At 40.1% G+C, this 26,886-nt stretch overlaps 1 protein-coding gene across 1 annotated transcript; it reads right to left on the bottom strand.

Annotated features, from left to right (window-relative positions):
* Positions 1 to 4,265: 4,265 nt before the first annotated feature.
* TTLL10 (tubulin tyrosine ligase like 10) lies at positions 4,266 to 26,264 on the bottom strand. The gene is made up of 11 exons (XM_085298959.1): positions 26,165 to 26,264; positions 21,871 to 22,036; positions 20,809 to 20,927; positions 19,462 to 19,582; positions 18,788 to 18,873; positions 18,352 to 18,520; positions 16,050 to 16,221; positions 14,031 to 14,171; positions 12,526 to 12,642; positions 5,693 to 5,786; positions 4,266 to 4,660 (listed from the first exon to the last, which is right to left on the bottom strand). The coding sequence occupies exons 1-11, from the start codon at positions 26,256 to 26,258 to the stop codon at positions 4,266 to 4,268; spliced, it is 1,674 nt and encodes a 557-aa protein (XP_085155085.1). The 5' UTR covers positions 26,259 to 26,264.
* Between the last annotated feature and the right edge of the window lie 622 nt (positions 26,265 to 26,886).

Here is a 26,886-nt window from a genome sequence, read left to right on the forward strand (position 1 = left end):
GCTGTCAGTGGATAACAGTTCAGGTGCAGGCCCTTATTCACCCTCTCAATATGAAACAGGCTTGAATTCCAATTTCTACTGGTCTATTGTTATGCAAGGTTAATGCTCTCTCTCCGGTGTCAGCTTCTGGGTTTTAGCTTGCTTTCCCTTTTGGCCTGAAGGGTGCTCAGATTTCCCATAGCAGAAAATAACATAGGTATTTGTAACATATACCATAACATAATATAGGCATAGGTAACAGGGACTGGACTGGCAGTTGAACCACAGAAGAGTATTAAAACCTAGCAGTCAGCAACAAAAGGAGACCCTAAAGAGCATCTCCCTGGTTACTCCAGATGTAGCTAGAAATGGCATCTGATTTTTTAACTAGACTGTCTCTTTTAATAGCAAAGAGCCGGATTTAAATGTTATGGATGTGAAAAAGACTTTGTACTGAAACTACTGGGCTTTAGAAGGCTCTAGCTTTCTTATTAAAGCATGGTCAGTTCTGCCATAAACTACTGCTGCAAAGAGCTCCTGGAAACCTGAGCTATTCTGTGCAACTAACTCCATTCGCAGGAAGACAACTTCATATTCTAATGTGAGCCTAAGCACCAAATGATGCTAAGTTCCTCATTGCTGTCATCATTTTTTCTTTTTCCTTACCTGTAATTTCAAACTGCAACCTCCCCAGCATAGCTGATTTCTCCTTTGCCTGCATTCCAGTTAGGATGTTTTCCCTTCAAAAATATAAAGAACAATGTTTTTATATTTTCCTCAGACTTATTTCTGTCCTTAATATTCAAGCTTTTTCATCTCCCGCAGTTTCTCACTAGATCCAGCTCCTCTCGGCTCTTTGCTTCTTTGACCATTTTCTCTGTCCCTTCTGTAACTTACCTCATATGTTATTGCAGTTCTCTCCATATCTACAGAGAGGAAAAATGGATCTTCTGGAAACAGGATCAGCAGTCTTTCCTGTGGAACAGAGGTAAATAGTACATCTTGGGGATGTACCAAACATGTTCAGTAATTTCCACTGAGTGGATCTGCCTCAGCCAAGAGCAAAGTATGAGGTCAAATGACTGTGGCAATACACCAGATCTTAGAATTGTCTGCAGCACTCAGTTGCTCCTGTGTCATATGCAGATACTATCCTTTTTATTTCTTATTCAGGCTGGATATTCAGTGCTTAGAAAGCTAATGGGATATCTATCACCAAGTACTTTTTAGAATAGGTCAGACACATCTGCAAGGAAATGTTTGGGAAATGGTGATCTTGCTGTGAGATAAGAGATGGGCTAGCTGACCACATGTGGTCCGTTTCTGCCCTACATCCTCTGCGTTTGAGTGCAGTTGTTTGAACACATTGTCAGAAGTGATTCCTTTTGTCTCTATAACTCTTAAGGACTTTGACAGAATTAGCCTGCTGCTACCCTTTCTAAAGCCTACCAAAGGCATAATGATACACATAAGCAACAGTCTTTGCAGTTGCAAAATTTTTTGGAGCTATACATGACAGCCAGCTGTTTTGAAACAACGTTCCCATGTGACCCTAAGCTCCCACTAACTGGATTCTTCTTAAAGTCATCCATGTGTCTGAGAGTGATATATATTGTACATTACCCCCACACAGCTACTGGCCACTTGTGCCATAGTCAAGTACTGTATCCTTCCCAAATGCTGAATAGGTTTTCCTTCCCACTTCAGAATGATGTTGCAGAACAGATGTCTTATCAGCTCCCTTTTCTTCCACTGCTCATCATGTGGCACCTTTTTGGAGGGAAGGGACAGACTAAAAGAAGATAAAACTGGAGGTGTTTGAGGGGTTATGGCGTGGTAAAAGAAAGGTACTTATGCTATATGCCTGGAAATCTGGAAACCCCTGATGAAGTTCCTAGTTTGCTACATGTTTCCTGCCTACCTGGGCCAAGTCACATATGCTGTGGTTTCATGATCAATGTCTGAGACAATTGAACAGCTTTATTAAAAGAGAAAGGTCTCATTTTTCTTCCCCCTCTCTCATGAGGTTGCTTGGGACATGGGTTTGATTTGAATTAGAATTTCATCTTAATTCAAAGCCCTTTGGGCTTGATATTCAAGTCCTTGAATACCTTGAACTTGAATGGGGTATTTGTTGTACRATATGAAGATGTAATTTCCTTTTCTTCCAGAGTGGCGCTGTATAGCTAACGAGATCAAGATTCAATGTGGGTTAATGGTATGTAAGGCTGTGCTGAATCCTTAAAGGATTTCTGCATCCTATATTGAACCCTTAGAGCAGGATCATCTGAGCTAACTACTTTAAAATTAACTTTGATCCACTAGCTACAATCATATATGTGAACTGCAGGAGAAGTTGAGAATCAGCAGCTCTTTAGAATGGATGATRTAGGTTGTGAGTTTTTTCCCCACACTGAATGCAAGTGTGCTGTTAGACAAAACTGAGGTGCAGTGCTCCCCTAGAGTCCAGACGATGGTAGACATCAAAGACTGATATGTGGATGTTTGAAATAGGGGAAACCTTAACAGAGCTGTTAGTGAATAGGACTAGGGGGAGGAAGAGAGGAAAGCTGGCTTTCCAGTTGTCTCTTACCCTTTAGGAAAGCATGGGTAAAATATGGGCAAAACCTTTGGGAGCATGTGTTGCACAGCTGTATTCCTGAATTCTCTAAAGCACAGATATATAGATGTTTTCAATGTAAGYGTAATCCTGCCATCTTGTGACACTTAGGAATGCTGCAGTATGTTTTATAAGAATTTGTGTGACATTCAGCATGCATTCAGAAGTCTTTTTTTTATAACTAAGAGGAAATTTGACTTTGATAGTGTAATTTCCCTAAGCTCCTTAAGTTACAGCCCATTAGCAAAAATGATCAATAACTTCTAAAATCTATCATGTGCATAGAGCAGTAGATGCAAATTTTCAATGATAAAACACTGTAGGTAGCAGGCTTACTTGTTGTAACCTAGAATGGAGCTACAGCATCCTCAAGCAACTCTAGTGTACAGTTGTAGCCTGATTGTAGCAATTCTTGAAAAAACCCTATCCAGTTTCAAAGCTGCTAGTGTTTCCTGCTCTTATCCCATTTTCTTTGCATCTGTTCTACGTTGACTCACCAGAAAAGAGATGATGATGATGTGACTGACAAGGCAGTTCCTTGCAATGAGATCCTAGTCTGTACTTTGGATCCTGTATCTCATATAAATTGATATCTTTTCTGTGTTGTTCTCCCACTCCACCACTCTTAACTGATGGAGGAACTTAGATTTTATCTGGTCCAATCTTGTATGGCTAAAGAACACACTTCCTGACATCACTGTGCTGAAAGCAGCTCTTCTAGATATCTCTCTCCTTATCTCACACACCTTTCCTAACCTCCTCCTCCTGCAAATAGCTGTTCTTATGACCTCCTTTTGGCACCTCCTAGCTGATGCTGTGTTCACTTAGCTCACTGGGACAGAGTTGCAGTCCTTCTCCCTGGGTGACTCAGTTCCATAGTAGCCATATAAATGGGATCTGACATTTCCTATGCAATCCCAGGGATACAGCTTCTTCCCTTTTTGAAGTAGGCAGAGAAATGGAGAATTGTGCCAAAGCCCAACTGAAATAAATGAAGTCTCTGTCTCTTGGCTCTTGAGGTCTGCATGTTTGCTCCCTTTTCAACCCTCCTCTTGGTAGGGTGCTAAGCAGCAGGATTTGAGATGTGAAAGCATTTCCTGTTGGTTTAAAACCTTCTTCCCTCTCCGAGGTCCCACAAGCATTGTTGTTTCCTGCTAAGATGATGGCCTGATGCAATGAGTATGTGCTACTGCTTGGCTGTCATCTCAGCCAAATGAAAAATGAAAGAGMGCCTTCACAAAGTAAGGTGAAATGTGCAAGGCGTAGAGCATCTAACGAGTGAGGGACTTGAATGTACAACTAGGAATGGTGGGGGAAACTAGGTGATTTCCCCTGCTAAGCCTTGGGTTTAGTCTTTGCAGCTTCTCTTCCTGTCTTTGTGTGTAAGGACTTTTCTTTCTTTCTTTTTCTTTTTTCTTTTTTTTTTTTTTTAAGTGTGGTCAATTTTTGGGTTGCATCTGTGGCATCAAAGCTGCTCTTAAAAGGGATGGGTTTTAACATAGTAACAGATACCTAATGTTCTGTAGCTTCCCTATAATTTCTGTCTGGCATGTTAAAATATTGTTTTCCTCTAGTAACTAGTAACCAGTTTTCCATTTGAGTTTGTTACTTGTTTGTTTATATCAGGTGAAAATTATCAGGACACACAGCGCATACAACCTTAGCTTTATTTTCTTTTTGTRTCTTCTGGACTTGTGAAAGCCCTCCCTCTTTGTAATGGCTCAGAGGGCTTTCCCTCATGATTGACGGCTTGTACATATGGGATAGTTAGGACAGTTTGCTGACAAAACCTGTTAGGCAGGAAGCCAACCTTTTCTCCAGAACACCTGAGCTTCTTGGAAGAGTTCTCCAATGCTTTGGCAGGGCTCTGACCAAAGTGGCTTAGGCTGTCTGTGTATGCCTTCAGGTATCTGCCAGTGTGTGGGCGAGTTCTGAGATTTGAGGGTTTCTGACCAAGGGATGCAGCATCTTCCTTATAGAGAAGCACAAAATGGCAGAGTGTCTCTAAAGGTAAAACATTCTGGCCCTTGAGGCACTTGTTGAAAATCTCAAGAACCAAATCTGAAAAAGAAGATGCAGTTATGAGACAGCGTAGACTCACTGACACTAAAATACACTCAAGGTCTTATGTGTGTGCACAAGGCAGTTGCGTGCATGGGACAGGAAGGGGTTAGGGGAAGTAGTTTCTGACCTGTGATCTGTAGCATCTGTGGACTGCTACTATTRAGACTTTTTTTAAAGGGCAACTTTATTACCACTTTGCCTGCATTCACTTCACCTACTTCAGCTCCATGGGGAACATTTTAAGGAATCTCAACTAGGAAAAATATTGTAAAACTATTAACAATGTAATACAGAATAACACCTCCAAAATAAACCTATGGATGCACATGAAAGTAACTGTACCTATATGAGTAAGCATGGCTATTGCATTAGCTATTGCTAATACCTTTCATGCAGATGTAGGCACTCCCTTTATTTCTCTTTCTTACACATACAGTGGAATCATAGAAAATCAAGGGTAGAAGAGATTTTGACAGACCATCTAATGCATGCTTCCAGGCAGAACCAGGCCTAGTTAACAAATATCAGACTGCATAAGAACTTTTTCAGTCTGTGTGCAGTTTAGGTACCAGCTGCTAGCTGTGTGTGAGAGTATTCTTTTGGTACGCTGGTGTCTAAGCRCTGCCACAGCTGTATAAAGACACACACTACAAACCTATCTAAATTTCTGCAAGTTCAAAATTACAGGCAAGAGAAAAATGTGCAGGTGCATTTTATAGGGTCATATATGAAGACCTTGTCCTTTTCACTGAAGTATATCAGAAAAAAAATCTTTAATTGTAATAAAAAAGATGTGACCACTTATTTTTCTCTAATGGGAACATGGCTATAAAGACCATAACTCTTCCAGGTCTGTATGAGGATAGGATTTTCAGTACCTTCTAAATCACTTGCATCTCACTGCTGATTTATCTTTATTCTAAGACTATTTTGGAGCAACAACATGTTATCAACAAGAATCTTTCCTCTGGCAAGTGATGGAGTAACATGATTATCTGGTGCAGGCCACCCTGTGACTTGTTCACTTACCAAGACTCTCACAGACTATAGTAGGAATGATGTCTCTCAAGACTTTGCAGTTGGTATGCAACGCTGGATTTGCATTCATCTCCAGAAGCCATACCTAGGAAAGACGAGTGCCAGTCAGAAACTTATAAATCAGGTTTCATCTCTTCAGAGTCACAGCAATGCCTTTTTACAGACTTAGTGAATAYCTTCAGAGGTAGGAGTACTAAAAAAAGCCCAACACAAAAATCCCATAATGTAGTGTGCAGGCAGGGCAGACTTTTCCTAAGAACTGGATGAATTATGCAAAATCTTCGACACTTCATTTCAATAATAATAGTAATTAAAACAAACACCTACCCTCTAGAAATAACAAAAAACTCTTCTGAGGTTTTGTGAAGTTCATAAAGATTTGTTAAATCAAGAGATCTATTTGCAGTGGTTAACACCACCTCTACTGAACTAAGTTGAGAACACTACATAAAATTTTGTAAATCTAGCTGATACTCTACAGATTCTCTCCTGCTATAATGGATGTGTAAAGGCATTGTCTCCTTTAATATAGCAATTTCCTCAACAGTTTCTAGTTGAGTTTTTTTTGAATAACATGAAAGAAAGTTATAAGGAATCTAGGAATTGTATTTTGATTTGAAGTGGACCTGGGATCAAAACTAAGCAAACAAAGCATTGAGTTTTCAATGAACCTTTGGCCTTGATTTCCTGGATAAGTTTTAGTGACAGGTAAAAAGACATATAGGATGCTAATTCTGCATATCTAGACTAATTTAATTTCTTTTTCCCTTTGAAATGCCATGGTACAAACTTATATGTTACACAATATGATAGTGCAGCTATAAATCTGTGTGAAATCAAACAACTGACTTGCATACAATTCTATTATTTCTGCTCCTTGCAGTGAGAGAAATTCATCTATTCACTTTCTGCCTCCACCATATGGTGCTACAATTTGTATATAAACCATGTAGGAATCATTCAGCCTTCATGTCAGGAAGGTTACTTAATTGTATAACAGTCCCAAGAGACTTTTACTTCTGGTCAATTGCTATTTAAGAAAAATGATTCCCCCCTTCCCCCCCCCCCCCCCAACTCCCAGCAGCAATATGTTGCCTGTAAGTTCCTGTGAAAAGAAGTCTAGGCATTAGGTAGATTTTGGCAGTATAGCCTTCGTTTTGGGGGGAGTAAAATACACCAATAACTTCCACTTTCTTGAAATACTTAATTTATTGAAACAAATGAAAATACCGATAAGCCAGGATGGTGAAATGTTGTTGTTGTTGTTTTCTTCATTTTAGTGTCGTGCCCCACCCCCCGCCAAGAAGAGAAAAGGGATAACTGCTCAAAAGAACTGCTTTGCAGGTGCCAACAGAGGGCACCTAAGGTACATTTCTATTCCTTGGCAAACATTTATTGTTTTTCTACCTGAATGTCCTTTTTCCTATTACGAGTTCATAAGAATTTGTGCTGACAGACAAACTCTTCATAACTGGTTTGATTCGTTTTTTTATTTGTTTAGAAGGAGAAAACAAAACTGACAAACAGGAGGAGCAAAGCTTTCTGTGTTCACATCTATTATGCTGTCTATTTTCTACATTCCCCGTTATTGTTGTATCTGACCATTTCATAGTCTTTAAATGTTTTTATCCTGACAGCAACCATGGGAGGTAAAGAAATGCTATTTGTTCTATTTCAGGAAGAATAAGGCCTACATGCATCAAGGTGTGAATGTCCTTAACTTTCACAGGAAATTTATGTAGAAGTTGAACACCTGAGCTTTTCACTGCATCTGGCTTGCAGATGCCCCGCTCAAAATTTTCTGGCAAACATATGACAAAGAAAAAAAATTCCTAGAACGGGTCCCTCTGACTTCCTAACTATGGACTGTCTTTGGCTTTTCARGTGACGACAACAATACTGAGTGCCCTTTGGTTGTGGTCAGAGGTGCTGCTTTAGATGCTTTTCAGCTGAGTGAAGAGGTTATTGCTTCCTGCAGCCTGCTTGTGCAATTGCATATTCTATCACATCCTAAACTTGCTCTGTCAAGACATCACAGATAGGCTTAACAACCTTGAATTGTAAGATTTTTCTGTAGGTTCTTGCACAGCGTGCCAGATTGCAGCTACTAACAGCCTCACACCAGGATTTGAGGTTTCATTTCTTCTTTGTATAATGCTGGCTGCAGAATTAGCATTTGTTCTGCTTTGTATTTTCAGCTCCTTCAGTTAGTATTCTAGTCCCCTTGTTATACAGTCATCTGTGCTACTGCAGTTCAGTATGAAATAATCTGACTTGGCTCTGTCACATGTTGATAGACACCGTAGGACCTCTCTTAGGGGTCCTTGCCATGCTGATATGGACAGAGGTTAAGACTTTTTGGTGAATACGAAATACATGATTGGGGCACAGTTTGATTCTGTTACTCTGTTATCAAAAGAGATCAAATTCATTTAAATGTATAGGTCTTTGTGCTGGTGCTGGCCAGGTTCAATCTAAACATCCCACTGGGGTCTCAGGCAGGAAAGGGCATTGGTTCAGGCTTCCASAGACTCCAAGCGTCTCGATAGTGAAGACGGAATGAGAATGTCTTGCTGAGGCTGTAATCAGAGATGTGTTCAACGTATGTATTAGCAATACACACCTTTTCACACCAGGTTTTGATAGGTGTCCTTCCAATAATATCAGTAAAATAGTCTATAACAATACCAGCGATAGCTGACCCAGTCCTTAGTTATTTATCCAGTTACATTATAGTTGAAGTCTTCTGTGATGCTTTGAACTCTGAAAGCTGCAATATGCAATCTCATTGCCAGTTATGTCTCATTTTAGTTCATGGAGAAAAATATGCTCTAAGTAGCATGAGACTGGAATTTAAGCTTCTTAATTTCAATTTTCACTCCTGACTGTGATTTTCTTTGGCTCTAGACAGTTCACTTACAGAACAACTTTCATAGATATTAATTAACAACAGAAGGTGGTAAGGAACATGGAAGGATTTTTATAAGCAGGTCAAGCGCCTGACTTCCAGTGAACTCAGTGAGAATTAAAGCATACTTCTGAATATCTTCATAGGCATTTTACTGCTTCTTTCTGTACCTAAAACACTTTTGAAAAGCTGTTTCTTATCCTTGCTGAACTCCCAATTATATAAGGGGCAAATTCTCAATAGGCTCTGTGCRCTTCACTCTTGAAATTCTGCATCATGTTTTGGTGCTGAAAAGGGTGCCAATTTGCTGCTTTACTTGTTTGACTTCTTCCTCTTAGATGCATTATGCCTCAATGAAGATTAATCCTGTTTAACTGGATAGGAAGAGTGTCTGACAATTAATTAGCTGAGGTTGGTTAAGTGTCTTGAAGATATAAACAGATTTAAGTGCCAATTATTTAATATGCAAACTGCAGAAAAGAAGGAAAATACCAACTGCAAGTGTTTGGGTTTTGTTTTTTTTCAGCTGAACCTTTCAGACTTAGAAGCATTCTCTTCTATCATTCTTTCTGCTCAATTCTAATGGGCTTACCCATCTCAGGATGTACCAAACAGTCTATAGGTAGTCTAGCAACCATGAATTGCTTTCCCATGGTATATGCAACTCACACTGCCCCACCATATTTCATAGTTTCCAGGAGCTTTACTGATTACCATCTCCCACACCAAACCTGCAAGTGGTGGTAGTCATCCCTAAGCTTAAGGCATTACTCTCCGCTTGTTCTGGAATCCTTCTTTTGTTTTGCCTTTGTGTTTAYTGGGAGGGGAAAAAAAGAAAAAGAAAAAAAAACAAAAACAAAAAAACAAATACTACAAAGCACATCCAGCCCATAACCTTTTTCTTCCCTTCATAGCCCTTGTTCTGTGAGCAGCCAATTGGCAGATCTGGCCAAGACTATAGAGCTATGTGGAGATAATCCTTGAGGACGTATGGGATGCAGTCCTAGATAAATGAACTCCATACTTAGTGCACAAAACTTGACAGAGTGTGATTGCATCTGTTTATAAGCTACACCCACATATGGGCATACAGAAAACAACTTGCTGTGGTAACATTTAGAGTAAAAGTTTATAAGAATTAGTATAATTAATGAAGAGATAGTGGCCTTTGCAGTAACCACAAATACTTTCACGCTTTGCCGTTTTGAAGAGGAAAGATTGGTGGAGCCTTATTTTGTATATGTCTAGCTAAATCAGAACCAGTACTTAAGCTGATTTAGAACCAACCTCTTTAAAAGTCCAAAGCTCTCCACAGCAGGGCTGTCTTGTTCTTTGTTTGCGTAGCAGCAGGTGTCCTGGAAGTCTGGCTTGTGCCTGGAGCTTTAAGCAGCACTGACATGCCAGTTGGAAGTAGTAAGAGAAATAGCTTGTTCTGTGTCCTGGATGTGGCTGAAACTGCATGTGCGGTCATAAACCAAATGACAGAGGAGTTGAAAGATGTTGAAGATGACAGATGTTGAAACCCCTATAGCAGTCTCCCTACAAGGGGCCCACTTAGCAATAGTGGAGACTGCAGGCTCAGTCAGTGGGGCCTTTTTTTCCTCAGTCTTAACAGGCTTTTATCAGATTTTTGTAATCAGCCATCTGTATCAGGCGTTCTGTAATCAGGAGTGGGCMCATCTAGTCCTGCAGGATCCCCTTAGGACCTCAGACTCTTGGGGTGAATGAGTAGCCATGTCATTCAAACCAAGGGAACTGGCACTGCCTTAACTAGGGATTTGAGCGTCGCCTTCACTTACATACATTTACCACAAATTGACCAATGGCTTAACTGTGTTGCAGTCTGTTCTCTAATGGCTGGATTGTTGAATCCCTTTAGGCTGATTAAAAACACRCACATCTATTTTACCAGGATTCTTCTGGAAAGAAACTCTTGCATAGCTGATGCAATGTTTCTGGAAACAAGTTCTCTGAGCATTTAAATGACACTATCTGAAGCTGTGTACTGACATTTATAATGAGCCACAAGGAAGTTCTAAAATAAAAAACAAAAACCACCCTCTACTCCAACAATAATAAAACTATATCCCTCACTTTTACCTCTTCCTCTCTTAAAAGTATTTCCTTCTTTTCTCAACCTATATGAACACACAAAGCTCCACAGAAAACAACAGGCCCTGCTTTCATAGAATGTGTGCCTGAGAACTCTGAGGCAGAAAAATACCTTCCAAAGGCTAAATCAGGATGCTACAGAGCTTTCAAGAATTATTGGGAAGTGATACTGGGGACATTATATCTCAGAWAAAGAGGGAAGATGGAGTCCATGAGCTATAGGACTGAATGCAAGACCATGTTAAATCAATATTAAGTAGATTCTGTGTGTGTTGTCAAACAGGATGAAAGGGAGACTAAGACCATTGTGTATTATAGATGGAAAAGACAGGATGCCAAATCAGGAGTTGTAATATCAGCCCACAGCGGACTGGGAGTCTGCTGCACAGAGCAGTGTTAACTGTTTGAAGTTTTGAAGTTTTCAGTCCTGCATCCTCCTTGGTATATTACCTCTAACTTGTGTAGTCTCAAAAAAGGTTTATTGCTTCCCAAGAAAGAAGGGCAAGAGAATAAAGACAAATCTATGCTAAATAAATGCTGAAATTCACACTTCACTCTCAGAGGTTCCAGCTGACTCCATTACAACTATGTTTATAGTTTCTAATCTTCTAGTTTCTCAGTCCAGAAATCCTCCTCATTCTTACAAATAATACTTGTAAAGAAACATGTTTTATCTCTGCATATATAACACACATGGGGATGTAATAGTCTCTAAATGCCATGTTTTCACTGAAGCTAAGCTAAAGTTTTTAACTAGTCAAGTAGGGACTGCCGCAATAGAGCGATATTGGATCTCCTATTATACTTAAGATTTACACAGTCCAAGCTTTGCATGCCAACATTGCAAAATACAATTGCTGCTGAAATTTGAGAAGCGCCAGTTTCTATGTCTTTGCCATTTACTCTCCCTTACCATTGACTTCCTATACAAAGGAGACTATTGTTTGGGTGCCTTACCCTGTGCTGCATACATTATTTCCATTCTTTCATAAGGTTTGCTGTTCCCACTGYCCTTTGCTGGAATATGTTTGAATTCCTTTCTGCTTTAGCAACAGCAGAATCAGCCAGATGGCTTTCTGTTGTGTTTAGGCCAGGTGGTTTTGAAGAACTGTGTTGTACTGAAAGCAGTGCAATCGGAGTATTGATTGTTTTCCCTTTCTTCTGGCTTTCCTTGTCTGTTTTTCATTCACTCTTTGAGTATGAGCTGTGATTCTAGTGCATGTTATGAACTTAATGAGGCTTGCCTAGTGTTAAACAGTAAATCTACAATGAATGCAGATTTTGATGCTGACATCTGAATCAATAATGACCGATACTTCATTATGATGATAGGGTGAGTTCTTTGTTGCTGCACTGATGGATACTCATCTTGTGTAAATCAGTATACTTCATGTAACATTACAGGCATTACACAGTGATTTATGCCAACTGATCATCAGGTATATTTAGTTTTTGGAGAGGGAGAAAATTGAGTGGGCATTAAAATTTCAGTCCTTTTTGCTATGAACTCTGCTTTCCTGTGAAAATTCTACGCAGCACAGTTTCAGCTGCAGTAAAGGCTTTTCTTCCCATCATGAGCTGTTAATGCCAAGATTGCTCTGCGCAGTGAATGGACAGGCTGTATGGATGCTATGTCTTGATGCTGAATAGTGGAGCTGGAGAAAAAAAGCAGCCTGCACTTCACAGTTGACTGAATGAAGGCTCTTTTTAGTTCTTCGCACCAGAACTTGTCAGCCATGCTACATTGCTGTTATTAGATATCCAGCTAATATTATACCTAATCTAACAATATTGTATTCATTACCTTAAAGTTTTCATCAATTAAAAAGTCACAGCCGATGAGATCGAAATAGCCCAGTTTGCGCTCCAGTTTGAGTTTGGCTGCCAGGAAGCACTGCATCATGATCTGCTGCATCCTTTTCTGAGAGACAGAGAACAGTGGCAGCTGATCAGTTCAAATGTTAAGGGCATGGGAGCTGCTACAAGTTATAGATCTCCTCTTGGTTTAGGGCCTCTTTGGATCCCCTGCCTCCAGCAGAGGCTTTCTCTAGGCTTAGAAGGATGTTGCTTTTTGCAGACCACACGTCTGCCCATTTTGAGTTGTTTGGAACCCTATCTTGAGCTCCAGCTCTCCAGACCATTGTGGTGGTGCATGGAGAAATCTCAACCCTTCTTCCTTTCTCAGAATTAGTCCTATGCAGAGTTCTTAGCAATACTCTTACATTTACTCCTACAGGTAGCACCTAGAGATAAGCTGAACACACCAATTTCTGATGGTGATGACTCATGATCCCTCACAGCTGCCCTGGAAAGAGTGATTTAAAGAAGTCTGGTGAGTTTCAGCAACATGTATTGGGTGATAACTGGGTTTCACTGAATTTGGAGTTGCAATGCATGCTTGGGAATTTCTGCCTAAAGTCATGACATGAAGTTGGCTGAAAAGTTTCTGATCCCTTGAGAAACTTTTAGCGAACTCAACTAGATTTGCTTTTGAGTTATTTTTCTAAACCTCAAACTGTTTTAACAAATTACAGTTAATTTTCTTCGGGTTTGGCTTTAAATTACAACATTACCAAAATAAATCTCAGAAAGCTATGTCCTCTGCCCCTTTCATTTCACCACAGCAAGTCACACAGAGAACTAATGCATCATTATACTCAGAGTGATGAGTGGAAGAGTTTCAGGGACTCAGATAATTTCTTCACTGTTTCCGAGATAGGATGATGGTAAGAAATCAGGTATTTTCATCTCTCCTCCATGACAAAAAGAAATMTCAGGCCCTGACTTCACTTTCATCTTGCAAAATTAGAGAGAAAATGAAGAGAGAGACCAAGCCAGACAAGAGCAGACCAGTCAAAGTGTAGTCCCTTTTATGGCTGAGACCCATCAGATTGTCTCTCTAATGCATGCCTTACTTTTCCCTAAAGGACCATAGCTTTGGGCCASGAACATGGTAACATACTAGCATTTTTCTAGACAGTATTTATACTCACGCTCTCTCAGCAGCTCTCCCCATAAAGTGCTTACTGAAATGAGCATAATAGAAAATCAGAACAAAAAAACACCATCAAAGCAGCTCACCTAACCTGTGCTGAAAATTTGAGGGTTTTTTTAACCRCTAAAATTAAACTCTTTGTATCTTGACTTCTGTTTTGATCGTCTGCAGGTAAATGGTTACTATGGGACCATCAATACCTTTTCCCTCAACAAGTATGTTTCCTGGGGAGCTCCAGTGGATTGAAGGGTTGCTCTGTATTCCAGTCCCTCTAATTAGGCAAACTGGCATACTATACACTCACATGTACTCACAGTAAACACAGTAAGAACCCAGTCCTTGGGGAGGCCATTGGCTTTTCTGAACTTCTCATTAACATAGCTGTTGAAGTGCTCCATCCGCCAAACTGTCTCCTCTTTCAACTGGCTGTACAGGGGATTCTTCTTCTGCACATACTGAGAAACAAGGAAGCAGAGCAAAGGGAGGATTAGATTTCCAGCAGTGGAGAGTAACTAGGAACCAGCTTGCACAGCAGACATCCAGCTATCTTGAGTTGATCCAGGCATCTGGAGCTGGGAAGGCTTGCAGGACCAAACTGCAAAGGTGGAAAGAATAGTGCCCATAGCAGCAGAGCTAAGCTTGAGCTAATGTGCTGACTGCCATGCCCTTGGAGTCATTGTATAACGTTGTGTCTACCACAGGCAGAAATGAGCCTGTGCATACCRTGGAGACAGTTACCCAGGGTCTCTGTTAAAACAGCTGCTTCTCTCTGTCTCCCTCTGTGTGTGTGTATGTATGTACAGCATCTCTGAACCAGAGCCTGGCAGACAGGGAGAGGTGCTTTCAAGTCACAGGCTAATGATGTTAATAAATCCCATTAGAGTATCTGCCTGACTAGTAGGGAGGAGTAGAGAAATGTATGTCTGAGAGAAATACATGCATGTATCCCCAGAGGAAACCAGGGTGCAGGCTTCTTTCTTCCACTGTCTGATTAAACCCTGAGTTAGCTGGAGCTTATTGATAATGGGATGTTTACACCATTCAATCAGAGGCAAGTCCTCTTTCCATGTGAAACAACTTGGCTAGACTGCAGCTATATCTGTGGCACAGTCRCTTTGAGATTGAAAACTTCTGATTAGCAATGCTGTCTCTAAGGCCTCTTGTCTTTTGGATATACAGGAGGAAAATGGATGACTTTCAGCAGGAGGGAAGGGCAGGAAAGGAATGAGGGCAGAATCAACTGTAATTTGAAAAAGTCTGTTGTATTACCACTTGCTCAGGTAAAAGTAAATCATGTTTTCCTCCTTGCAGCAGGATCCTAGATAATTTATGTTCTCCTAATAAACATCTGTCCCTTGTTTAATATCAGTTGTGCCATGGGATCCTACCTGAGCACCTGAATTCCCCTGTGGATGGCCCTCTAGCTGAGCAAACAAACTATTCCAGGAAAATAAGTAGCTTACTGATAATAGCATATATTACAGGAAGCAGCTATAATCTGCTGTCCTGAACTGCACTTCTATAGGAACCATAAAACCCCAACAAGAACTGAAGTGGGTTTGCCTGATATGTCTCTCTAATAGGTGTTTTGCTAGTTTTTGGAACRCAGTAGTATACTGGGAGGAGAAAATGGCTTTCAAACAAAACTACTTTCTTCCTTCTGATCCTTTTTGTCAGGGCCTCCCTTCCTTCTGATCCCTTTTGTCAGTTCTAACAACAGAAGGGCCTCATATGAAACAAAAAACTCAGGCAGATTTAAATGAGGAGGGCTTCTATTTTGTGGAGACAAATTTGACAAAAGAAGGAAGGGGATATAAGCCAGAATATGGGTGCATAAGTCTCTCTTGAGAAGTAAGGCAAGCAAAGATGGAGATTTAAGGATGATTTGCTGGGTAGCCACAATCAAAKGCTTCTTGTCTTAAGAAGTTTATGGTCTACAGATATATGAGAGGATAATGGCAAGAAAGAGAGGTCTAGAGAAATAATTGTATCAGCATAAGCACAGAACTGGTTTATGGCAGAGGACTCAACCCTATCCAATATTCTTTCTATTCAACCTTGCTGCCATGACTGACTAGTGCATATCTATTTCACAGGTGTGTGGACTTTACATGCATGAAGGTTTTTAAAAGTCTTTTTTGCTTCTCATCTCTGTAAACCCCCTACCTTCTGAACTAAGTGCACTTAGAGTTACACCTGAGAGAGACTTTGCTAGCTTAACTGTTTATCAGCCCATGAGCAGAAACAGGTCCGTATAGACTTAACTAGTCAATGTCTGGGATGTGTAATCACAGATCTCTCAGATTAGCTAAAAAGCTTTGTTTCAAGTTTACCTGATTGGTCAGATGAGCAGTCAGATCATCTGAAGTGGCATCATATTTGGTACAGGTCAACCTGACATAGCCTTGGGCAAAAAATAACACGTATGGTGCTGTGCAGGCAATGAGGAGGTAGGATCGGACATCAAACTTCTTGCCTTCTAGGAGCAGAGGCGGGTGAATATATCTATCAGAACAATAGTGCAAGACATGGCATCAACAGAATCATAGAATGGGTAAGGTTGGAAGGGACCTCTGGAGATCATCTAGTCCAACCTCCCTGCTCAAGCAGGGTCAACTAGAGCATGTTAGACAGGATTGTGCATTCAGGCAGCCATAATACAAGCAGCCATAATACATGGCAGTTCAAAGCTTGCACAAAACTGCATAACCTGTACACCACAGAACAAATCTATTTGTCCTTATTTTTCAACAAAAAAAAWTTTTTTTTTAGGTGAGTGGCAGCAGAGGGCGCTRGTAGGAGGTAATATAAATGCCAAGAACAGATTCTTTCAAGTGAGATAGAAGTCGTGCTTAGTCTCTGGAGTGGGAGATAATTAAGGATTTACTAATATTTGCTGGAGAATATAAAAAGTTTATATTTGAACACAAAGAGCCCTTCTTAGAGCAACATTGCTTTTATTGCCACAGTTACATCGCCTGGGAATTATTTCCCTTTATCTTCAAAGGTTGCTGGATGCTTATATAAATAACAAGGATGTACTGTTAATACAATCAGTGATAACAACAGTTTTCAAAGGAGTATGGAACCTCATTATTCAGCCAGTTTCTCACTATTACAAATCAAGATGAGATCTAAGATAAGCTCCARCAGCTTCTTCACTTGGTGCTACCAGTGATCAGTGTCAAAGACCACATACTTGTCTAACTTGGTTGCTGGTCTGATTTTGTCAGGTAGTTTCTTTTTTGCTCCATATACKGGCTGCTGCATGAACACAATCCAGCTTATTGTAGATGTCCTTGCAGGTCATCATTCCAATTTGCTATTTTAAAAAGCTCTTTTACATATTTCAATCAGCCTTGCCCATGTTATGAAAAGAAATGTTTGGATGAAAGGAAGCAGAGAATATTTCTTGCTTTGGCTAGGGAGACTCTTGGAAAGGCTGCTGTGTAGTGTGTTCTCATGTAGTATAAATATGCTAAGTCATGGTAGAAAAATATGGGGGGATGGCACAAGGCCAATGAAGAGAATAAGTATTACTGTTATGCTAGGATATGATATGGTCGCTATGTGTCACGATGTGCTTTTGTCACACCAGTGTTACAGCATGTCACATTTTGATTGTTGGCACGCCATGAAAATGCTTGATGATGTCATGCTCTGTTGCGTGGGCACCGTGAAGTTCAGAGTGCCCTTATAGGGCTAGCCAAAAAATTGCTGTGCATAACAAAGACAGAATCAAAAGCATCTGGGAACTGCAGCTTCTACAATAAATAATGAAAACTATTTTTTGCATTTCTGTTTGAAAGTTTTATCCATTCACCTCAAAGCACTGAAGTGATTTATTTATAACATCTCCCTCAAGTGGGAGATGAGGAGTTTCAGGAGCTGAAACTGTTCTCATGAATTCTGCTGCCTCATTTTTCCTTCCTCTTGCTGTTACACTGATGCTGCACAAAACAATCTAGCATGGCTGAGAGGAAATAAGTTATACAAAAAGAACCTGTGTGGTTTTGACACAAATGTCCTGACAGATATGTAAGGAGGAAAGTAATATCTGGTCACCAGACAAGCTCTCGTATTTACCCTGAAAGTTTAAAGCTGYAACATCCTCAAGGCATAAAAAACAAAACCCAGTATTTTAGTGGCTGTTACCAGTAACTCCCACAATAGTGGTTTATTGTCTGAAGTCTTATCTTTCATGGCAATGGGGCAGACTAAAGCATATATTTGGGAGGCATAATTTGATTGCATGGAATAGATGCTGCAGCTGTTCATTTGTAAAATGCTAGCATTGTATGAGAAGCTGGGATAATACCTAATTAAAATGGCTTTGCATAAGGCTGTTGTCATGCACAGAACTATAACATTTGGCCTTTTGAATTCATTCTAAAATTTCCAGGCAAAGATGATCTSAGATCTTTCTGATAATCTATCTTGAAATAACAGAAGCGTGGATGTAAGACAGACTAACCAGAGAAATAGGCTCTCTCCCACAAGATGAAAACTTCTCATAGGCTATTGAGATGTGTTGTAACCACATCGAATACTTATGGAAAGATTCAACTCACTGAGGCCAGTATGGCTTAACCAAGCACACTAATTGTACATAAATTCTTAGGCTTCAGTCCCTACCTTTGCACTATTCTTGCCTGAGGAACCTTGCAKGACACCTTCTTATTCATTTGGTCTTCCTCAGTGTGGAGCTTGGCTAGAAGGGTGATGATAGCAGCTCGATTTTTAAGCAGGAAAATTCCTCGACCTTGGTTAGAGCAAGTTGGTTTGCAGATCCAAATCTGTTCTTCTGTAAAAAGAATGAGTCTATTGCAGTCATATATATGGCATGAAACATTGGTGAGCCAATTAGTGGACTCTGAAAACTGTTCATTTGAAAGTTAGTGTGCATATATGTATTTTTTATGTATAAGTGTGTGTAAGTATACATGCACACATTTAGGCAGTACCTAGGCAGCAAACACACCAATGATTGTTACTACGTATATTTCTATGAATTTTTCAGAGGATCATATAGCTGCTAAAATTGATTGCTAGCGTGATCAATAACATTCACCTTTGCAAAGCTCAAAAAAGGCATTTCTTTCATCTTTTAAGTCCAGACGAAATGATTCTGGGAAGAATTCTTCCATCTTCAGTAACCTATGGGCAAACCAAACACAAGCTGAAAACCCTGTCCAACACATTCATTCCCCTGTTACTTTCAGAAAGGATGGCTGCAAGTAGAGACTTGAGAAATGGCTTGTTTCCTTCCTCTATACAGTTGTATGTTTGTTGCGTTTTTTCTGGTGCTCATGAAGAACCACCTAATTTCTTAAGCTTTTAAGAATTTATATAAGTCTTGAGATGTTCTTCATATGCCCAGTTTTCTGAAAACTAACTGGATGGCAGAAATGACAATTAGCTTCTCTTAAATTTACATTATCTATGCTACAGGAGATACTAACCTTTGCAGCAGGAGGATATACCCAAAAGAGGAGAATTACTATGACTACATTTGGGGACCAGGCATTCCTACATTTTTAGGCATGCACAAAGAATTTCTTTTTCTGGTATAAATCCTTCTTGAAAAAAAGTATTTTTCCTAGAAGATAAGAAATAAAGAAAACCCCATATGGCTTGTATGCTGCACTGGTATGCATCCAAAAAAACCTGGTCCTTTATTTATGCACATTTTCTTCCTGTTGGCATATGTTTCTGCTCAAAGTTCAAAGAAATTAGAGTTCTTACTTGGAATTAGAGCTCCAGCTGATCTTGTTCATCACCCGCTCTTGTTCTCTCAGACAGCTTAAAAGACCTATCTTAGTGGTGAGTACTCTGTTGTTGGGAATCTGGTAGAGAAGCTGTTCACCTGTATGAGAAAAACAAAACAAAACAAACAGTAAAATCCTTGTCCTTACTGTTCCAGGCAGTAGAATCTGGAGGATGAAGCTAGCCTTGTCACTGTTGACTTTCACCAGTTTGCTTTCAGGCAGTAGTGATCACTCACAGAGCAATGAAAGTACTTGTAAATGTGTTTATGTCCAGCTTTGTAGGGGAAGAGTCCCACCTGACGGCATCATGAAACAGCAAACTCCTTGTCCTCTTCAAAGGTGCCACTGCCCTGTATGCTACCTTCAGACCATTCCAGCTGTAGAACTGCATTGAAAAACAGCCCTTTTACACTACCATATTGTAGGGGCACTGCTGTAACGGTACAGCCTTGATACCACATTGCCATCACAGCTGGCAGAAGGGGATGGGGACTTGTTGTGTGTGGACTGGCAGGGAAGTGTTAACCTGCTCCCTCTGTCACAGGAAAGCCCACAGCTGCGTGATATGATGCTGAAGCTTACCAGGCGCATAAGMCTCGGGTAGGTCCTGTGAATAAAAGAAATGGCCCATGGTCTGGCTCACATCTGGTATGAGAACTGGCTGGGCCCTTTGAGGTCTGGGTACACTGATGAGATGATGGGTAGAGTGCAGTTCAAGAAGATGGCTGCCAATATACTGGAGTAGTTTGGCTTTTAGGGACTCTATTCACGCAAGCTAAAAAGGTAGCTGGGCTCAGGATGTAAGGGGTGGCCCATCTTGAGCTTACTTTACTTCTCTCCACAGGGAAAGGTTCCTCTTCTCTGCTTGCCTGAAGGAGGGGGTTGGGGTGTCTGCCCTTTTGCACCCTCTGTGTATGAGGACTAGACTAGTACACGAGAGGTGTCAGAGTATGCTGTATGTCATTCCTCTGCTACAGTGCTGTTTCAGTCCTATTGCGGCCCAGGTGCTCAAATCCAAAAAGAGAGGACTGCATTTCAGAACCGATTATGATRCTTTGTGTTTAAATCTCTATAGTTCATTTCACTATGGTTAGTTCATTACACGAGTGTCTTTTCTCCTAAAGCTGTTCTCTACTCTAAAATCCTTTTTTAAATCACTGTGACAATCCAGCTCTGATCTCGCCTCTGAGATCTGCCAAGAAGTTGAGGTAGCCTGTTTTGCCTGCCCTGCAGGTGAACTTGTCTAGCCTAGGAGTCACAAGTCCAGCATTCCCAAGTTTTTCCTAATTACCCTCTCCCACTCAAGGTCCATTGATACCTCTACCTTCTTTGAAGTGGTAATAAGTCTCTCTGCACTTGGTCTCACACCATTTCAGTGCATAATCCTCTCTTCTGTTGTCATAGATACGCTGCCAGCCTCTTCTCTGGCAGTAAATGTTCACACTGCATATGGAAAACAAAATAGCAAAATGGTCTCCTTTCTATTAATGAAGACTTAGCTCTGAATCCTTGAACTCCTAACAATTTAACCTGGGAAGCTGACTTAACATACCATGAGCATCAAGTAGAGAGATAGAGTGGGAAACAAGTTAATTAGAATGACTGCTAGTGGGCTTGCTGTTCTGGACTTCAGGGGGAAGTGGGATAACTGAGGATCCTAAGGATATGATTCAGCTTCTCTAATGAGGGTTGGTACCATTTTAGCAGGGTTATTTCAGTTAGGATGCAAGTGGTACCCATGGAATAGAAATGTTTTGCATTACAGTCCATTCTTAGTAAGGAGCTTCTCTGCTGAGGWGCTCAGGGAGAGATGCTAAGCAGCAATAGAAAAAGCTGTTTGTAGACAAAGTTATAAAAACATAGCAAGGAAAATGATGTTTACAGAAGAGATTGTGGGGTACTTGATGGTGGTAACACCTAGAGAAGGATATTGATATTCTGGAATGAACTCAGAAAGGAGTGATGGATGATAGATCTTCTGATCTGCCATTTTTCTCAGGCAGAAATCTCCTCTTTGCTTCTTTTGCATTCAGCACAGCAGAGTGCTGATCAACAACAGCGGTTCCTATTTCTAGCGGTGATGCTAGCAGATTTGTTACATGGTGTAGCTTAGGTAGCTTCTGAACAGCCCCAACAGATAAACTTTCATTAAACAAACTGCAGTATTTCATTTCTCTACATATATGTAGCAGTTAGCTAGTGCCCCCTTCCAGTGGGCACTTCCCAGATAGATTATCTTTAAATTCTTTGCAGAACTCAAGTGTCTCCAAAAAGACACCAAGTCAAAGAAAAATGATTTGATGCTGAGCACTAATGGGTAACATAGCATAACTTCATATGAAGTCTTACTACTGTCCATAGGAGTCTCCTGAGAGGAGCTACTTACAGCTCAGCTCCATTAGATCCMCCAATATAAAAATATGGTCCTGGACCCTGTGGTACTTCCGGTGTCTCTTCTTCAGGCTGTTTTTCTTCAGGGAATGCCTCACCACATGTTGTATTCTCTTTAGACCTGGCTTCTTTAGGCTCCACTTCAAAGGTGCTAGAACAAGCTGCAAAATTGGAAATTGAGAGACTTCAGATAATCAGATATCGTCTCCATAAAATGCACATCTAGTGAAACAGCTGCTGGAGAAAAAAAATGCATTAAGGTAAGAGAACAGTTAAACTGGTGTGGGGCACTGTATTACAGCAACTCAGAAATTATTGTTTATTTTAACTAATGGCAGGTGCCATGGTATATTAAATAGAAGAACAGAGGAAATGTAATAAGATACATAGTAGAAGGGAACTCTCCAATAAGCCCTAGTTTGAATATGCTAAAAGGTGTTCACTTGGCAGGCCTCTGCTTCAGAGGSCTTTCTCAGATCCCTCATCCAGACTGGTTTCAATTCTACCATGAGCTGAGCACAAATCATTCCAGCTATCCAGATGGATTGCTTGGAAGGGCTGTGGGAGACTCTGACAGACTGCAAGGTCTAGGTCTAGGTGTAGGGACAGCGAGGGCAAGAAGAGCCTCCTAAAATGTGTTAGCCGTACACTATACCTTGAAACAGATGTTTTTTCATCTAATAAAGCCTACAGGGTTTCTAACAAGTGCAGGATGTGACAGCTCTGAAGTCCCAATGACAGGCAGTCAGAAAGTGGAATGGCACACACTAACTGTGGTGACAATGACTGTAAGGATGAGGATGAAAAACACCCTACTTTAGTTTGATAACCAATCATGTCAGGAGCTGAAATGGTTCTGTTACTTATCTCAGGGCTCAGAAGCTAATGAATATGCAGTGGATAATGATTTTTTTCAGTACAAAGTTAATAAGATCTGCCTAACCTGTAAGGCCTGCTGAGTTATTCCCAGAAGGAGAATGACAGAGCAATTGTGAATAACTTTAACTTGTTGACTTTCTAGGAATAACAAACTAATCTGAAAACATTGGTTATAAACTTTCCTCTGTCAAGAAGTTTCCCTGTATAATACATAACAAAACTCCCTGGACCTYCCTTTCCCAAGGCAAAATAAGACTCAGTGACCTTTCCACCCCCCACCATGCTGCTTTGTCCATATTTTAGGTCTCTAATGTTCTTCGTACAGCACAGGAAGTCTCTAGTGAAACCCCCAAATGCATTTTAAAACATAAAGATGCTCCAAATCAGCTGAAGTGACTCAAGTACCATCTCACACTGACAATGATACAGGCCAAGTTGTTGACTGCTGCACTTCATAATATATTTGTTTTAACTAACTTTAGGGTAGCAAAGCTTGTGCAGGGCTCGCTTGATATAAGTAGACTATCATACAGTGTGGTACTGTTAGAAAAAAAGAACAGTAAGTGAACCACTTCTAACTGATTAACCCTCGCATTGTACAAATATTCTCAGAACAGATCAATGACATTATAATGTATTAAGAACAAATAAATAAAAGACATTTATCAATTTGAAACTGGAATCATGTTTGGAGATATTTATATATTGTGGAATCTCCTTCTCTGGAGRTATTCAAATCCACYTGGATACGACCCTGTCTAACATGCTGTAGGTGACCCTGACTGAACAGGGAGGTTGGACTAGATGATCTCCAGAGGTGCCTTCCAACCTCACTCATTCTGTGATTCTGTGATATTTACTTGAAACAGTGGTCAGTAACAGGACATTTTATTTTGAAAATGATTGCTATAAGAGACTTCAAACAAGCAAATCATAGTGTTTCACAAATGGTATCTGATGTAGCGATGTCATCAGCTGCAAAACTATTGCTGGATTTATCATGTATTTTCTTGGTCTTTGCATAAAGTTCAGTTCCTGATTTGACTTTTTGGCTGATGATTTGTATGAACTGTGAGGTATCAGAGCAGGTCAGGTCTACTTGTATAACTAGCATTTGGGATAATGAAACCCAAACCACTGGCTACAGACTTCTGAAATGACTAGAATGCATATGCTCTTAGAGCATTAGGGAAAAAGGAAGCAATATCTTATAAGGATAGCAAATGCCTCCTTTAGCTCCAATTTCCTTTAGAGGCTAAATTAGCATCTACTGAATTTCTCTTTACCAAGCTAGAATTTATTATCAGTTAGAGTGGAAATAAGCAACTACAAATCAAAGATGACATAGGAAGGCCTAACTCTACTGGAGCTGAGCAATTATGTCTCAGGTCTCYCTTGAACTTGACTGTGCATAAAGTTTTGGGGAACAATAGACCCTGTGAGTAGAAGAAAAAAAATGTACTTTGGCCTAGTTCTGTTCCCATTGGAATGGGGTGGTGGCAAGGAAGGAGGGAGCAGGAAGCAAGCTAGTGACAAGACTGGAATTTATCTACTCTTTGGACTGTTCTTTTATGGTTATTTGTTGCATTAAATCATGTGATAACATGAGGAAATGCACTAACTCAATGGCAAAACTCTAATTGACCTTAATGGGGCAAAGGTATTGGACATTGTTATCTCTCATATTTTACAAGCACTTGTTTTATGTCTTCTTTGCACTCCACCTGTGAACACAGGTGCAGTCCTCAGTGAAGTGTGCTCCTCTTTGAGGCAGGAACTACCTTAAATTTCCGCTTATATATATGTGTGTGTGTGTGTGTGTATGTACAGTGCGTGTATAAATATATATATAATATGTATATGTGGATTGTGTGTGTGTGTGTGTATATATATATATATATTATATATATATATGCATATGTGGATGTAATGTGGATTGCTAAGAAATTAACCTTTTTTAAACAGCACCATTTATCTTGAGACGTGGACACATGAAATATCCAGCAGTGATTGAAGTGCTAGTAAGGTAGCCTTCCTTTAGTCTGAACATGTACCTGTCTCTCCTTCTCTAATCTTTATACAAAAGATTATACCCACAGAAAGGGAGCCTTTTATCTTCTTTTTCTGTCCAATTATGGAATCTCCCAATACTAAAGATAAGCTTTCATGTTCATTGAATCTTTTGACATGTATTATTTCAGCAGGAGTCCCTTTACTCCTCATTTGTTTGTGTTTTGCCTATTTATTGAAGCGCTAAGGAGACACAGGAGTGTAGGTGGTTATTCCCATTGCTTAGCTGCGTAAGCTTCAGGAAAGGGCCTCTTACTTCTTTGTTGGGTGGGATTACCTACTTGTTAGGACTTGTGCATTTAGGAAAAGATAGGCAGAGTGGCTTGGGTTTCCTTCCTAATCAGCAAGAAGAAGTGGGTATTTCAGAGGCTGAATTAGAGCATCTGAACTAAGTTCTTCTACACAGTCCTTTGAAGGAGCCTGCCTGTGTCCAAAGGGTAATTGCCCAGGTGTGGGGGTGGAGAACAATCTTCTAATTTATCACATAAACTAGCTGCCTGAAATTAAATAGTGTAGTTCTCTTTCATGGAGCCCCCACTGAGATTGTCTTCAACTGGATGCAGCCAGTAAATTACATTGCTTGAGATAATTTTGAATTCAGCTCAGTAATTTCACTGGGAATTGTGGGTTAGCAATGTCTCTACAAGCAGCCCCTATCTAATCTCAGCTCTGCTGTCCATGCGCACAGGGATCACACACTGGCAGGGAGAGGCAGACTGCTTTTGTGTCATTTATTATCAAAAGAAACAAAAAGCACTGTGAATTCAGAACACAGAGCTACCTTTATTCACTTTTTCATGTAAAGAACCTCTGTATTAAAAGATTTTTATTTTAAACATTAATACATTTTTATTGCCAATGCACTGAGGTAAGCTCAACAATGATTATATAAGAAAATGCTGATTGCAGTATTTATCATTGAAAGATTCATAGCATTTCAGCCAAATTCTCCACTAATAAAAACCATTGTCAAAGAATAGTTGAGTTTGGAAATTATGGTTTCTTTCAGAGGAACTGCTTGCTAATAGATAGTTTTTATTTCTCTTCATGTTTTCCACAAAGCACTTAAAAGATACATATTTAATATTTTAATTTCACCAGATATTTGCCAGCTAATACCAATAATTTCTACCTTCAGTATTTTAGAAGCAAAGGTATGGGCTCATATTTTCACAGAGTTTAACTGAAAAGGTAGAAATCATGCCTGCAGTTATGCAGCAGGTTAGTGCCCAGCACTTCGGCTAGTATAAGGTGCAATTCCATTGATATTGGTATCAGTTGAGAACTTGCTCATAGGACTTGGGACAATTAATAGTTAACAACAAAGATATAAGATTCACCTCTGTCAGCTGATAAGGATCTAGCCTGCTGTTGGTTGCCTCTTTGCATCATGGATTTGATGTTCTTTTTCCTCTTCGTTGGCACAAAGGCCATCTCAAAGCCCAGTCTGCAAAAGGAAAGATCACTGTCGRCCACTTTGCTAGTCATGAATGATCTGGGAAAGTCTATAAGGTGTATTTTTCTCTTTGCCATCATTTGCTCTTGATTATAGATGCCATTTTCCCACTGTCTGTAGTTCTTTCCCTTCTTCAGAACCTTTACTTTGACATAGGTGTTTAGTAAGGAATACTTAGCCTCTRCTTTTTATCTCCAGCTTCTTAAGGGTGGTCTCTAGCAATAAGCTTGCTAGTAACTGTGCAGGGGATCTATGTGCTTTTGAATCTAATCTTTGTGCTCTTTCTATTTCCTTCCCTTTGATAGCACTCAATGTATGCCTTAGGTTGCCTTGTAAATCTGATATAACTAACAGGGTGCTTCCCCTAAGTCTGCTGTTCACAGTGCAGCAGTGTCCAAGAGTTGCCTCCTCATTTTTCAGAAATATCTGGTATTTCTTGTCTATGGCATCTTTAGGCTCCAGTTGTTCAACCCTGAGATAAAAGACAGGTTTCTTTTCAGGAAGCTTGCAAGCTGAGGCCCACTTTAGGTCTTTGCAATGGATGGGAAAAGAAAAAAAAAAAAAAAGATATTCCATCTGAGGACAGAAACTATAATCCAGGATACT

The sequence above is a fragment of the Rhea americana genome, unplaced genomic scaffold (genome assembly GCF_003343005.1).
Source record: "Rhea americana isolate MKP2758 unplaced genomic scaffold, rheAme1 scaffold_143, whole genome shotgun sequence".
Taxonomy (NCBI): domain Eukaryota; kingdom Metazoa; phylum Chordata; class Aves; order Rheiformes; family Rheidae; genus Rhea; species Rhea americana.